Here is a 15828-nt window from a genome sequence, read left to right on the forward strand (position 1 = left end):
GCACACAATTTCTGTATACACACGGGTGTCTATATATATGAAATATATATTGCAGGAGACCAGTGCCCCAGTGAGAAGCAGCAGAGAGAGTTATTGCAGTTCTCACACATTGAAACTTTTATATCCACTTTTACCACTTTCTCATGTAATTTCATGGCAGTTTTTTTATCACCCGGGAAGTTAATGTATTTTTTTTTTATATCACATTCATGATTCACCCCCATATTTTATATTTTTTTAAAGTGAATATAGGCCTCTGGGGTCTCTTTTTGTTATTTAGCTTCATTTTCTGCCGTGCCCCTTTTAATTATTTTGTATTGTCTTTACATAAGGGCACTATTTGTGAATCTTTGGGGATCATAATTGCAGCAGAAGCATTAATTCAAAGACTGCTAAAAGTAGAAAAAGAAATAAAGAGAAAAGCTGGGTAAAATTTGAAGCTTTACTTGTTTTCTTGGCTTCTAGCTTGTTGTAGTACTAATCTATTCAAATGGCCTTGAATGATTATTAATCACCCTTTATTTGTATTTGTATGTACACAACTTAATGATTCTTGATAATAATTTCTTTTTTAACCGGTAGATATTAGACCATGTTGTTGAGCGTTGTGGGTTTCCAAGAATTCAATGCCTTTATTATGTTGAGGTAGTACCCAAAAGATTGCACTGGAACTTGTTGGATGTTCATCTCTCCCAACCTGTAATCAATGGCAGTTTTCAAACAGTTCAGGTGCTCTCTCTCTCTCTCTCTCGCTCTCTCTCTCTCTCGCTCTCTCTCTCTCTCTCTCTCTCTCTCTCTCTCTCTCTCTCCCTCTCCCTCTCCCTCGTTCTCTCTCTCTCTCTCTCTCTCTCTCTCTCTCTCTCTCTCCCCCCCTCTCCCTCCCTCCCTCCCTCTCTCTCTCTCGCCCCCCCCCCACCTACAAATGTTGTGTGTGTGTGATATGTTTGGTCTGACACTGATATGAAGTTGTAGAACCTTATAAGTTGCAATTTTTATATAGGTTTTTTTGCTGAAGTGGATACTTAATATAACCATAATCCAGGAAGTTGTAATGGCAGATACATACAAAAAATCATCCACATCTATCTTCAATTCTCCTAGGTTTTTTACCGGAATTGCCTCAAAGGGTTATACTGACACAGAATCTATAATGAGTCCTACTTCAGTTCTTGATAGCAAACCATTTTCTACTATAAAAACTCCTTTTTGCTCTAATAGTAATAGTAACAGCCCAAGAATCTCGAAACCTCAAAGTAGAACTAAGTGGGATAAATTGGATTCCAAAGGGGTTGGTCTTGGCCTAATTGATGCTCTTGTCGATGAAACTACAGACACAAGTTTATCAAAAATCGAAAGCCGAGTGGTATTGTTTGGATCACAGTTAAAGATTCAGGTTCCTAACCTGCCTAAGTCTGTTGTTTCCCCTAATTCTGATTATCCACCGTCTCCTAGAGATTTTGGTATCAAAACTAGGACTTCTCAGTTGGGATCCTTATCGCCATTATCATCTCCGTATTCATCAAACAAATCTCCTTTTAGCTATTTGAATTCTGGATTGGAGAGTTCTACTCTGCCACATATTCTCTCTGCTGGTGAGATGGAGCTTTCAGAGGACTATACTTGTGTGATTACTCATGGACTTAACCCGAAAACCACTCACATATTTGATGATTGTATAATTGAGAACTGTTGTGGAATTGTTGGATTCTCTGCATCCTCGAAGAAAGAAAATGGCCCTGACACTGAAAAGTCATTGCGATATCCCTCTGAGAGCTTTTTAAGTTTTTGTTACAACTGCAATAAAAATATTGGGCAAGGGAAAGACATTTACATGTACAGGTTAGTTTCAATTTTCAAATGCTTCATATAAAAACTACAGGCTAAATTTTTTTATACATCCTCGACTAGATTCAGTTGGAAGCAATTTTTACTTACAGATATAAACTATACTAATCGCATTTGAGATTGACCTACTTTTAAAATTTACATGTTGATCTTAGAATTGGCTCAACATTCTTAATTTTTAAGCCTGTTATCTGACGATATTCCATGGACTGGTAGGACTAGAAGCCTTTTTATTTTACGTTATTTTGATCTTGAACTTGGTTAAGAGTTCAAAAGCTGGCTTAAAAAGAGATCAATAATAGATGGGCTTCCTACATGTAAATTGTAATGCATTTCTAAAGTAGTGCAAACTTTTCATCTGTATGTTGTTAATTAAGTATCAAACTGATACTACTATTTAACTTGTGCTCTTAGGGGTGAGAAAGCCTTCTGCAGCAGCGAATGTCGCTACAAGGAAATAATATCAGATGAAGGTAGTGAACAGGGTGATGATTTGTACGGAACATAATCCCTAATCCCGGAATTTTCTTCAATAAGCTTCAAGGGTGATACTATATCAATTTTCTATATGTGGATCTTTGAAATTCCAGATGTGGATCAACTTAGTAGAAGTGAGGTTTTTGACAAACATGTTTGCAAGCAAGTAATAATTGTATATTTGGATTGATGTATAATCTACATTGTAATGTACTGAATTTTGTTGAAGGTAGTAACTAAGCGAGTAATGGTTACTTTGTTGTCAAATATGTTGTTGATGACTGCTGCTAGTTGCCTAGTTTAATCTGGGATTTTCTGGAACAATGATATTTTGACAATTATAATGTGCATAGCCGATTTGTGTTTCAGAGGATCTAGCTACAGGCAAACGGAACATGGAGCTTCGCCACCCTCTTCCAACGACTCTTTCATTGTACAAACACAAAGTTCGAAACCATGAAATTTGTCAATGTACTTGTGACTTGCCTAAAGCCCATATGTGCTTCGAGTAAAACTAATAGTCAGCTTACGCCTCTAGCCACCTCTGACTAGCAAAAGACAATTAACAATTTAAAGGTATGATTCAACACAATCTAAGCAGAATATCATTGGGGCAGTGATTATATATGCTAAACTTGAAGCCATGCATGTAATGATCAGGCACATGTTTGGTTAATATTGAGATATTGATGATGAAAATGATTTTTCCCAGCTTGAGAAGTTGAATCAACTTGACATATTTCATTTCCCTGTATGATTTATTTTATACTTTGATGAGAATACAAGTAATGTACAGAAGCTTGTAGAAGTTTGGTTCTCCAAATCCAGGAAGTCATTAAACCTCTAATCTTCCCATGGTCCACAAATATATGCTGCATATGAGGAAACAAATATGGGGGACCTTGCTTGGGCTGCAACTTTCAACAACTAACAATTGAAGATAGAAGCAGCACACAAATTGGGACCATTTGCTTAAGGTTCTCTACTCATTAGTCTAACTTTAACCCACATGCTGGAAGAATAATGTAGTGAAATCATCTAGGGAATGGGTTGATGAGCCTTTCTGGTGAAACAGAAGAATTATAGATGTTGATAAATATTAGCCATTAGGTATAAAGCAAAACAAAGTGACCTAACATAATTATAAGGTTTCCCTTTAACCAACTAAGATAGTGATGTTGCAGTCTTGCCGAACCTGTTCGTTTTATCTTACAAGTTTAAATAAATTTGAAAAGTTCATTTAAGCTTAGCTAGTCATTATAATTGTTGTATAAATTATACTCCTCTTTCCCATTCATTTCTATAAGCTTTCCTTTTTTTTGATATTTAGCTCAATTCTATACATTCCAAATCTTACCCAAAATAGTAAAATTTTAAAATATAAAAATTAACTCTATCCATTTACATCCACTTATTTCTTCAACTATACTCACTATATATATTAAATATTTGATTGAACCTACCACTTTACCCACTATTATTATTTTTTCTCATTACACATTTTCTTAACCTCCCAAACGATTTGTATACAAATCAATGAGACGGAGGGAGTAGTATTATTATGCAAAATGAGTATTAAACTATTTTATAGTAAGTCTTGTTCTTGTTTAGGATTGGAAAAAAGAAATGAAACATATTCAGTTATTTCGTTTTAACTGACCTATATATTTGTCGTAGTCTTGTTCCTATTTCGGATTGAAAAAAAAACATATACATACACAATTAATCCGTTAGCAGTGGGCTACATATACGGTCATCCTCCTTCGAGTTGGCTGTGTAAAGTACAGACCTCTACCAGCTACTTCAACTCACAAGTGAAAACCTTCAGAGTACATAACATGGTGGGGATTAGTCGCGTTTCTTTATACATGATGCAACCACCTAATAGTCCACCACCTTTTTCATATTTAGATCAGTTCTGCTTCCTTGGCAAATTTACGACTTGTGTGAGACATGAGTTAAAAATTAAAGAGAGTTTCGAGTGTAGCACATTTCACAAATGCGTTATGCAGGTGCTTGCATATCATCACATGTACAGATTGATCTTGATCAACTGTCAATAACCCGAGTGCCTAAATTTTAAAGACAAACCCTTCATACTCCAAGGCAGTAAAAGCCTCATTCCATATATTACAGTACGACCCTCTAATACATCAACACGACTCGCTTCACTCGATGACCACATTTGAATTCCCCTTTTCGGATCTACTCACCTTCACACACATTACCAAAAAGTTTGAAAAGTCCAAACAAGAATGTACGTAGATTAGGAATGATTTGTTTGAAGGTACATTTATTCAAATATGGCCAGAAAAATTTACTAGGTAGTAATTGAATAGGAAATATAAACTACAAGCAAATTTTACTCTAGGACTGTTATCGTTGAGTCTGTAAAAGGTTTAAACTATCCATTGCTTGAGGGCAGAAAATTGTGTCACGGTAAATCATGCGACACCATATAAAATTCATCAACAATGTGAAAACCTAAAATCATTGTACATACAGTACAATGTCATAACAAACAAAATTTTGGCACAACAGCAGTGCTGTCACAGAGCACCCACAAGTTCACAGAATTGCACGAATCGTTATATGGATATTGGAAAAATAGCAGCATCATGACAGATGCTGAGCAACTTGCAAAATTATCCACGTCAGGGATGTAGATCAAAATGTTCCTCCAAAATTTTTTTGGAAGTTCTTGCAAAACCCTTGGTCACTTCTTCCATCTCCTTAAGTTTAAAGACCTCCCCTTTTATCTGATCAACCCTATTCAGAACAAGTTTAGATAATGCATCTCGATCAGCATTATAAGCTGCATGTCGGACAAGTTCAGCCTTTTCTTTATTAAGCTGTTGATACAGACTCAGAAGATAATTTTTATGCTCGTAAAGCCTCTCCCGTGCAATATTGTATTCTAATTCTTGAGACTCTCTCAAGCCCCCGAGAATCTCATCAACTCGAGCCTCAAGTTTTAGAGACTCTATCAGAGGATCAAAACTTTCGGATACTTTTGGAGGTGAGGCTGCTCTACTCTGAGGTTCTTTGTCTATTGAAGATTCAGATGCAGTATTTGCATCACCTGTCAAATTTCCTGTTACAAACATGTAACGAAATCATACTGCAATTCTAGAATCTTATAATCAAGAGGACTGTACTAATTAAGATTGCAGATCGTTTATAGCATCAAACCGAGTGCCTTACACAACACATGGACTTCTGCCAACTTGTATCTTAAAAATTGAGGAAAGTTATTTCAATGCCAGAACAACATACAAAATTTTATGAACCAAAGAATTGAGTAGACGATGTATGGAAGAACAGTTTACAAATCCCACTTCTACCTCCCAACCCCACCTCGCCACCCAAAAAAAAATTGTAATCTTCTGATAGAACTAGAATATCTTAAACTCTCAATGAAAGAAACAAAAAAAGGGTCAAGGAAGTACCTGGATCAACAGCTGAACTATCTTCCACTTTCCACACATCTTCTAGACAAGTCCCGCTTCTAAGCTGACGCACATACAAATTTGGTCATGCTGCTGAGTCAGAAAATAAAATACCAAGGATAAACTTCTTCTAGACTATTAAGAACTAGTTTTCACTGCAAAATCAGCTTTATACCTTTCCCATTACCAATTCAATACGATACAACAGTTTCTTTGCAGCAAGTCTTTGTGAACCACGCAAAACACAAGCCCCCAAGTTAAGAATTTTCACAGTTTCATCCTGAGATTCAATAGATTCACAAATTTGTAAAAGCTTCTTAACATGTGTAAGAAGATCGGTCTTTGTATCACAGCGCCGACAGTAATACTCTGCGTCCAAGCCAATGCTTCCTCCAACCGTTCCAGCCATGTAGGATCGAAGAGCACATCTAATATGTGCTATATGGCCACAAATAACACCCTCATCTATAACTGCTTCACATCTAATAAGATCATAGCCTCCATTTGCCGAATCTATGAACTTACTACATAGTATACAACAACACTCCCGACAAAAGCCAGGTTCACTGCAACACATGTCGCAAGAAATAGATCCAGATAAAGTCTCCTCGGCTTCAACTATGCTGACACATAATTTATTACCAGCCTTGCAACACCCAATCCCAGCTTGCAATTCTGACCCTGAATGTTCTTCTGTACAGCAAAAAAACCATTTTCAGTACCTCTACATGTAAAGGTTTTATATGTTAAGCCTTTGGGGGTGTGCAGAATAAAGTTGTGCACACAACTCTATTCAAGTAGTACTAAATGTCTTCAATAGAAACTCCACTATTGTGATAACTTAATTAAAGGGGCTTGTGTTTTTCCCCACACTTAGTGCCTCCAATGTAAATCATAGTTAGTGCTGATATTTAATTTTTATCGGGAAATTATTAAAATAAAACAATCTTAGCAAATTAAAATAATGCTCAAGGAAATCGTCTCCTGCACATAGAAGTCATCTCGTGAAGTAAAGCATCAATTCCTATAAGAATTTTCAGCCCTGTATATGTATACATTGACATTCCGAGTGTCATCTATGGTCCAATCATGCTATTTTTATACAGTTGTTTAAAAACTACTTCATCTACAAATTGAATTGCAGATACTGGATTTGGATCTAATAAATACCTTTATAAACTATTTATTATTTAATTAAAATTCTTGATCAGCAGACTTGCAGCATGCTTTTTTTTCAAACAAAATTTTAGATAGCCTATCATATTTCCGTCATCACGTATACCTTAAAGTAGCTGATAGATAATGAACCTGATATAGATTTCTAAGAAAATACCCCTGCATATGATTCATTAGGACCGCTCTATCTGTATAATTCTTTTGTAAGGTACAGCCGTACAGGAATCCTCTATAGCTGATTGGTTCTTTATTTTATGAAAGTAAACTAAAAAAACTCATCAACTGAATGCCCTAGTGGCAACAATTATCAGGCAAGAAAAAATTAAAATTATAAAAAGAAGTGAAGAGTGGAACCTAAGACATTGCATTAACATTCATGGAAGTAAACTTCTACACTGGCAGAACGAAACTTAAAAAGTTTGGAGCACAACAATGGCAATGAAATTAGCAAAAAAAAGAGAGGATGAGATGGCTTTGGCAAATATAAATAACAGTGAAGTAATAAACTGCACCTAACCACTCATCTCCTCAAATCCAGTGCTAATATCCAGTATAAATACTACATTAACGCACTCTAGAAGATGCTGATGTAAGAAGCTAAAGCAAACCTTTTTTTGCAGGTAGATCTCCTGAAGGAATATGCCAACTGAATGAATTGAAAAATGCCTTAACATCAGCTCCGTTAGATTGAAGATATTGTTCAACTGAAAGCTTGCTTGCAAAAGTTCTTCCCTTACGCTGAGCCTGAAGACGTTTTGGAAGATAAAGGTATCTATCCATATAATAACCATTAGATCTTACTCTCTTGCCCACCTTCCAGCGCCACTTATCACCAGGTTCAGGCCAATCTACAGGAGCATATGGTAAACCTTCACCAGATGCTTGAGCAGAAACTGGATATAGATGGAATTCATTTTTGGTTATCTCGGGAGCGCCTCCATTATTTTCACCATTGTCGATCTCCATATCTTTTATCTGCCAACAGATAGAGCAAACAATTAGCTTCAAACATCATCACCAGTCAGGTGCAAGGTAAGCAGGCATGTAACATGTAGTAACATCAGAACAAAAACTTGATTAATATGGGATATAATTCAATTAATCCAGTAATTTCGGTTAAAAGAAGTGAAATTCATAGAAGCCGTAACAGTTACTATAGACAACACAATGAGTTAACAGCAATTCGGCTGTACAAGTAAACCGGGCACCGGACATTTTATCCAGTAGTCCACAGGTCCAGCACAATAAATTACTATATAGTCAACAACTAAACACAAACACACACATACACCTGATACATATAACCAAACAGATACAATATCCTCAAGTAAGCATATGAATCATCAAACATGAATATATAATATATAACCAAACAGATACAATATCATCACACCTAAATATATAAATATCATCACACCTAAATATATTGTGTATCCAAAACCATCAACACAACATTAAATTAATTACTGCCTTAATTTTACTATAATTTATGAAAATTGCAGATTATATACCTTAGGTCATAACCGCTGTCCGCTGATCAATCACAGGATCAACCAATAAAGTCGACGAAGCTCGAAAGTCGAGCTTGCGGAGGCGATTGTTTTTCTCGTATTAACTACTTAATATATTTTAATAATTTATTATTAAATAAATTTTGATTTCTGAATAGACATAAATTCAATATTTAAACTTAAAATTATAATAAACATCATTGAATTAAATGACTATATTTACAAAATTTATACATATTTTCAGGGCAAAATACCACATTAGAAAAATATATATCTAACAAGTAGCAGGTTAATTTAAGAGGGAATCAGATGGGTGGATCAAATTGCTCAAAGAACTATACAAAGGACAAAACAACATAAGTAGAACTCTCAAATCATTCGTGTCATGTATTTTCGTGTACTTGGATGCCAAACCCAAAACCCACCCATTTAGGATTCGTGTAATGTCGTGTTCGTGTACTTTCGTTTCATGTCGTTTCGTGTCGTGTTTTCATGTAAAAATGAAAAATTATATAAAATTTAAATAAATAAAAATATAAGAGTTTTTGGTAAAGAAATTACAAAATATATGAAACATGTATATTTAGACCATATTTATATATAATATTATAAAATCAAGTATTATTTTAAAATAAATATGCATATATTTATTATACATATACATATATTCATTATGAATATTAATATTTAATTTAATATTTATTTATGTCATGTATTTCGTGTCTTGTCGTGTATTCAAAGGGTAAACACAAAACCGACACTAAATCTCGACCGTGTACTTTCGTGTTCGTATACTTTCGTGTCGTGTACTAAAAAGGCAACACAAATACTAAATTTTCGTGTCGTGTAAGTCGTGTCGTGTCGAAAATTGTCGTGTCGAAAATTGTCGAGTCTAGATGTGTCCATTGTTCACTGGTTGATTGAATAGACACGGACTATCCCATAGCAAGTTGGCAACTGATTCTGCCGACTAGGACTGTAATTCGAGTCGGGCAGCTCGCGAGCTCACCTGGCTCGAACTGGCTTAAGTGTGCTCGACTCGGCTCTTTTAGTTAAACGAGCCGAGTTTGGGTAGAGATTCCGGCTCGTAACGAGCCGACTCGACTCAATTCGTGAAATTAAACGAATCGAGTTCGTGTAGAGATTTAGGCTCGATTAAGTGTAAAATTTAGGCTCGACTCGTGAAATTAAACGAGTCAAGTTCGAGCAACTCATTTAGTTACACGAGCCAGCTCGGCTCTATTAACCTTGACTGGAATTCCGCCTAGTTCAAAACTTAGCTCGCTCTGCCCGAATTACAGCCCTCTTGTCACACGTCAGTATAATATTGCGATATATGTCTGGCCATCCCAAGGGATGGAAAAAACATATTTGCACAAGGACAAAAACCTCGCAAAACAAGTATATTCCAAATTGATACAAGATTGTGTCTGTAAACATGAAATTTCATTATGATGTATTTCAAATGTCATGAAATGAGTTGTCATATCAAATTCTCAAATTTATGCTTTTACATAATGAGTTAGAATTTAATCAAATCCAAACCCAGTTTTGAATATCGAAATATGTCATTTGTACCAAATACAAGATTTCAAATAAATTCCATGTTCCCAAACAAACCACCAAATATTTCAGAAATCAATCGGTTTACACTCCTTATATAATTTCCATGATACTTTTAGATCAGTATAAACTACAACTACGCTTATGAATCTAACATAATTATTCCGGGGCATCGGTCATCCATTTTGAAGACTGTTCAAGATTATTTTGGTTAACTAAACTTTATCAGAGAAGCAAAAATGATAGTTCTCATAAGAAATAGCATGGAGGGATTCTAGATCTCGACATTTAAACAATCTGCCATCGTTGATATCCAAAAAGTAAAATGGAGCTTTTTCAAAAATACCTAAAGATATAAATTTTGTTGCAAAAATATTGTGTTTTGCAAAAATATAATTTTATAATTTTTTTAACAAAAATACCATTTTCTTGAAAAGAATTTGCAAAAAATACGGTTTTCAACTTTGCAACCATATTTGCAACTGATATTAACCAAAATCAACCAGAAATGCAACTTTAAATTTAGTAATATAATCATCTTTGGTTGCATGATAAATTGCTTAACAAATTGCACCGATTAAATCAAATGCACCCTTTATGCGACCAAAAACAATTTCAATAATTTTCCAGAAAAACGAAAAAAGAAATTGCATTTGGTTGCACCAGTTAAATCAAAAGCCCTTTATGCGACCAAAAACAATTTTAATTATTTTTCTACAAAAACGAAAAAAGTTATATTGCAAATATTTTAATAAGATAGTAAAATTACAAAAAACATAAAAAGTACTCACTTTATTCCATTTTATGTGACTGTTTGACTTTTTCACGCATCTCGATGTGCTCAGAAGAGATACTTGTAAATAATATATTTTCAATTTTTTGTTCTATATAAAAGTATAAACACATCGAAATGCGTGAAAAAGTCATCTGGTCACATAACGTGGGACGGAGGGAGTAATGTTTTTGATAATTTCCCGGGAGTTTTTAAGAAAATGGCTTTTACTTTTTTCCCTAAAATTATAACTACATCATTAACCAAGAAAAAATCTCGAGGTCTACAAATTTGTATATCGCTATTATTTTTATTATCTATTAATTTATTAAGTGAATAAAAAGATATTTATTTGTATGTTACTTAAAAATTCTTCATAAATTTAGTACTTTGTAATTTATGATTTGGTATAAAGATTGATGTATGATAGATAACATATATTCTCACATCAAATCTTAATGATGCTAATAATAATAACAGGCAATGATGACAATTTTGGAGAAAACCATGAACTTTATTATTACAAGGGTACTTGCAAAATAAAATTGGTTTGCTAAGAAGTATACTTTTTTTTCTAATATTAGGAATAAACTACATGTATAATTCTTTTTTACCGAAAACGTTGTTTATGAAAATGAATATCAATTTTTTTTTATATGCATAAAAATATATACTAACATAGATTATCATACTCTCAAATTAACAAAAGGCAACAGTTATTAATTAAAATCACTTAAAGTCGTCCTAATAAATCTCTTTATAAGTCATCTAAAATATTATTGACTTTGTAAGAGTCATTCCCAAAATCCTTAAAGTTCAGTAATTTTTTTATATGATTCACCTCTTAGAAATTGAATTAATAACTAACCAATAAAGTAGGTATATAAAAACTAGGAATGAAGATTATTTCAACATATATACACGCATCAAATACATGTACATGTATTGAGTGACAATTGAGATTGCGAAAATAATGAAAAAAAGGTAAAAGAAATCAAGGAAATTACCACAGTGCACACACAAATTAAAATGGCACGGTTGTACTCACATTTGCAATAAACACATCGGAAACGGGAAAGTTGGCTATTCCAAAAATTAGCAATTACGATAAGTTGGCTTGAGTGAATGTAATCTTTTATATCATTTCACACTCAGTCGGTAATCTAGACCTCTTTTGTTTATAAGTAACTTAGCTATTTAACTTGAAATTCCTTGCATTCAAAATAAGTTACAGTGTTTAATTTGTTGTATTTTAAGTTCGGAAAAAGAAAATCCAAGTTCCAAGGTTTTTGTAGTTATCCCTAAACATCAAGGTTATCACGGCGCCAAGTCGACCCTCGACGCCCGAGTACCTTCGTGAAGACTAGTCGATAAGTCGCCCGACTAGTCGCAAAAAGTCAACAAAATGTTCATTATACATATAATTACTTGATTTAATATATAATATTATTGAACATGTTAGTTTTATAATTTAAATCAAAAGTAATAGAATAGTAAGTTCAAAATATCCACAGTGCACCACAATTATTATTATGAAGACCCCAAGTCGGGTTACGAGACTTTTGGTCGACCTTCACGTCAACTAGTCGACGATAAGTCGGGTTTCGAGACTCTCAGCTCCTGAGTACCTTCGGGTCGTCGACTAGTCGTCTTCGTGATAACAATGCTAAACATGGGAAATTAGTTATCAAAATCCTCCAAGGTCACCACAACCTATCCAATATTAAAACATTAACTACTTACCAAAATTGACTACTTAAACTTTAATTTGCATAGCAATAAACCATACACAAATACTTTAATTACCTAAGAACCTAGAGTAGTAAAGTTAAAGTTTCCTGTGTAACAACAAATTTGACGAAACAAACAAGGATGAGGCATCAGTGCTTCACAAAACCAAACATCATTAATTGGGTATATAAAAAGGATTATTTGGAAGCATTATTTTGTAGACTATATACATATGTATTATATTCGAATAAATATATTATTATGCTAATTAAATGGAATATCATGTTCCATGGTAACCTCATAAAGGAGTTATCGTTTAGAACATAACTTTAATTGGAAAGTATTGACTGTATTTGCTCATAAATTTAAGTCTAGGCAGGGTACCATGTATATCCGGCTCATAAAAGAGAGGTCTAAAGCGGTAAGATGTATATTTCAGCTCACAAGGCAAGATCTAAAGAGTGTAAGATGTAAGATGTAGGAAGCCTTTACCTTTACTTATATTCTTCATAGGAAAGGAGTAAGAAGATACTTTATTCACAAAAAACATCCACATTATTTAATATTATTCTTAAAAAAAGTTAATTATCACCCCATACTTCGAAAAGCTATATACCAATAAGCTAGTAATATATTTATTGTAGCCCAATCAATGATCTTCCTATATTATATTTTAAGTAAAGGAAACTAATCATAGAAGTAGCATACCACATTTACTAGAGTAACCGCTATTCATAAATGATAAAATAAATTAAATACAAATTAATTTTCCACCACATTTAAGCTTTTATTTCTTCATTTAGCCATGATCATTTTCCTAACATTTATTCTAGCCAATTGGCTCAAGTGGCCTCACACTGAGTTCAATTCATATAGGTCATGTGTTGCAACACAGCTTTTTTCTAAAAAAACTAGTAAAAACTGTTTGTTTTAAGGAATAGTCATGGGATTGGACTATTATCCTTTCAATTTTCTAGTTTTTTGTTTGTTTTACATGGGAATGCAGTGACAAGATTATAATCTTTAAAAAAAAAAGACTTGTTCGAGTAGATAAATACTCCTCCAACCAAGTTTTAGGGAGGATTATAATCTTTTTCTTCCTACAACAAAACAAATATGTGATAGGATTATTCAAAGTATTATAATCCTTGAATTGATTTAAAATAAGCTTTCACAAAACAAACCTAGGATTGGAAAATTTACGGAATTATGATCATATTCTATATTTAATACCATGAAACAAACATGCCCAAAAAGTCAAATGCCCAAAAAAGTCAAGAGCCGCCCCTGGTTAAGCCTCTAAAACCGATATGGTACTAGTAAATGCTTAAAGGTATTACATATGCTTAACATTCTCCCGTGCTTGAACTCTGCTTTTAGATTGAAGTGGATAGTGAATCACTAAAAGACCATCTATTCAAGCAAAATGCAATCATCTTGTACAATGTAATTTTTTGAGAACATAGGGTCCCGGGTTTCAAACCCGATAACCCCCCTAAACCCTCGAATACCATATTACACAATAGTTCTCCTAAAGGTTTTCGGGTTTCAAACCCGAGAACCCCTCCTAAACCCTCGAATACCATATTACACAATAATTCTCCTAAAAACAGGTACAAGGTCTTACCAACAGAATTTTCTTTATCAAAGAATGGTCAAAACATAAAAATCAGGAATAAAAATAGTAATGTTTACGAAATAGGCCAACAAAGGGTTGGTGCACTGGTTGTCAAGAATTCGACTCCTGACGTGTGTAATTAATTACCAAAAAAAATGTTTACAGAGTAAATACCTGATATAATCGATAAACCAGTGTCCTGGCAGAGAGAAGAGCGCGCCTCAATCCTCCTGGATATGTGTGTATCAAATCGAAGAACCTGAATAACAAGAAAACTAAAAGATACGAAAATGAATTGTGTTTTCAGTCAAAAAATGTATAGATGTGTAGAGATATAGATATATATATAAGGGAGGTAACTGAGAAATGAGATATACAAAGGTATGTCTCACAAAACCCTAGAAAAGATTGATCAGACAACAACAAAGAGAATGGTGACTAGCGGCAAGTCTTCAGGTGCCATATGGAACATAACACTTGTAGATTATATGATGTTCGAACTAAGGGGACCTTCAGGAGAAATGCATCAATTTTTTTGTAGGGCTTTTAAAGTTGTAATTAAATTAATTTTGAATCGGGCGGATTAACTAAATCTGGGAGATTAATTAAAAAATAAAAAAAATTATTGACGGGTTCTTTTTTTAATAATTGGGCTTCCATACCGTTTGACGGAGGAATACGATAACAACAAAGTTTGAGATTTTATGCCGGAAATAAGATCTACGATGGTAGTTATTCACCGCAAAAATAAAAATAAGGTGTTTAGTGTTTGTGTGTTAATTGATCGCCGAGATTTATTAGGGTTAGTGTGGTCCTTTTTCGCTCTCAACTTCCAACCTCTTTCAATGTGGCTACATACTCTTTATATAGGGATCAAGTCTGACTTAGAGATCAAGCCTGATGTAGATTTGGGGGACAAGATATCTAATGGGTTTAGACTTCTCACTCCAAGACTCGGTAGGAGTCCTTTCAGACTCCGTCTTCCGCTAGCTTTAGAAATGTCCAATTATGAGGCATAACCGCGAAGGTCTAACGCTCGTTCGTAATCGTAGGATTTCACGGATAGTGCATGTCTCTACACATAAATAACACTTCATTACAGTTATCTCCCTTAATTTACGAACGGATGTATAGCCGCGGTTCACCCCAAAGGTCGGACGCGTCCCTATACCCCGAATGAGGATAATCTACCCGATAGCAGGACATGTGATCCCAAATTTTTTGGTGCATAGTGCAGGATGAATCCAAAGTTCTGTACTAGGGACACCCATTGAATAAAAGAACAGAACTCCCAAAGCACACACCAATGTTAACCCCGCATCCCCAATGAGGACACCCGTTGAATATAGAAGGAGGCCTTCAATAATCAAGCATACCCCTGGAGGCCTTTAAGCTTTTCACGGACACCCCCTCATTGACCGACTCAAGGAGGGAATTCTTCAAAGAGTATATATAACAAATATGTTAGTGAAAATAATTTTCACTGTTCTCTCCATGTTTGGCTTGTCCTAAGGTTGTCCTTCCTTGTCTTGTCCTGGGTAAGAACAAGGTCAACTATTTAAATGAATCCAAAACCATGCATCTACACACTTTTCCTTACATTGTAATCCAACACTCAAATAACCCATAGCATGTATTTCACAAATGAGGATTGCAACCTAAAACCTAATACTTCATCATTTTGCC

The 15828-nt window shown here is 34.3% G+C and overlaps 2 protein-coding genes across 3 annotated transcripts; one reads left to right on the forward strand and one right to left on the reverse strand.

Moving 5' to 3' along the window:
- The first annotated feature begins 270 nt into the window (after nt 1-270).
- Nucleotides 271-2687, forward strand: LOC141687309 (FCS-Like Zinc finger 8-like). Its single transcript, XM_074492541.1, has 4 exons — nt 271-427; nt 583-729; nt 1001-1839; nt 2260-2687. Exons 3-4 carry the CDS (start codon nt 1052-1054, stop codon nt 2351-2353), a joined length of 882 nt encoding a protein of 293 aa, XP_074348642.1. The 5' UTR covers nt 271-427; nt 583-729; nt 1001-1051; the 3' UTR covers nt 2354-2687.
- Nucleotides 2688-4704: 2017 nt separating this feature from the next.
- On the reverse strand, nt 4705-14675 carry LOC141687535 (uncharacterized). 2 transcript variants are annotated; one of them, XM_074492844.1, is made up of 6 exons: nt 14520-14660; nt 14317-14417; nt 7556-7922; nt 5947-6464; nt 5772-5835; nt 4705-5416 (listed from the first exon to the last, which is right to left on the reverse strand). In XM_074492844.1, the coding sequence occupies exons 3-6, from the start codon at nt 7911-7913 to the stop codon at nt 4977-4979; spliced, it is 1380 nt and encodes a 459-aa protein (XP_074348945.1). In that variant the 5' UTR covers nt 7914-7922; nt 14317-14417; nt 14520-14660; the 3' UTR covers nt 4705-4976. The 2 variants fall into 2 exon arrangements, with proteins under 2 accessions (XP_074348945.1, XP_074348944.1); XM_074492843.1 differs by having other exon boundaries at nt 14317-14675.
- Nucleotides 14676-15828: the final 1153 nt, after the last annotated feature.

This window comes from Apium graveolens, chromosome 9 (genome assembly GCF_009905375.1).
Source record: "Apium graveolens cultivar Ventura chromosome 9, ASM990537v1, whole genome shotgun sequence".
NCBI lineage: Eukaryota > Viridiplantae > Streptophyta > Magnoliopsida > Apiales > Apiaceae > Apium > Apium graveolens.

What these genes read in the sequence shown, in the direction of transcription:
- LOC141687535 (XM_074492843.1), bottom strand. Translation starts at nt 7,913, where the DNA reads ATGGAGATCGACAATGGTGAAAATAATGGAGGCGCTCCCGAGATAACC. An exon ending in TTGAATTGGTAATGGGAAAG is followed by an intron (nt 5,836 to 5,946) that starts GTATAAAGCTGA and finishes TATGTGCGTCAG; the next exon opens with CTTAGAAGCGGGACTTGTCT. An exon ending in TAGTTCAGCTGTTGATCCAG is followed by an intron (nt 5,417 to 5,771) that starts GTACTTCCTTGA and finishes TGTTTGTAACAG; the next exon opens with GAAATTTGACAGGTGATGCA.
- LOC141687309 (XM_074492541.1), top strand. Translation starts at nt 1,052, where the DNA reads ATGGCAGATACATACAAAAAATCATCCACATCTATCTTCAATTCTCCT. An exon ending in AAAGACATTTACATGTACAG is followed by an intron (nt 1,840 to 2,259) that starts GTTAGTTTCAAT and finishes TTGTGCTCTTAG; the next exon opens with GGGTGAGAAAGCCTTCTGCA.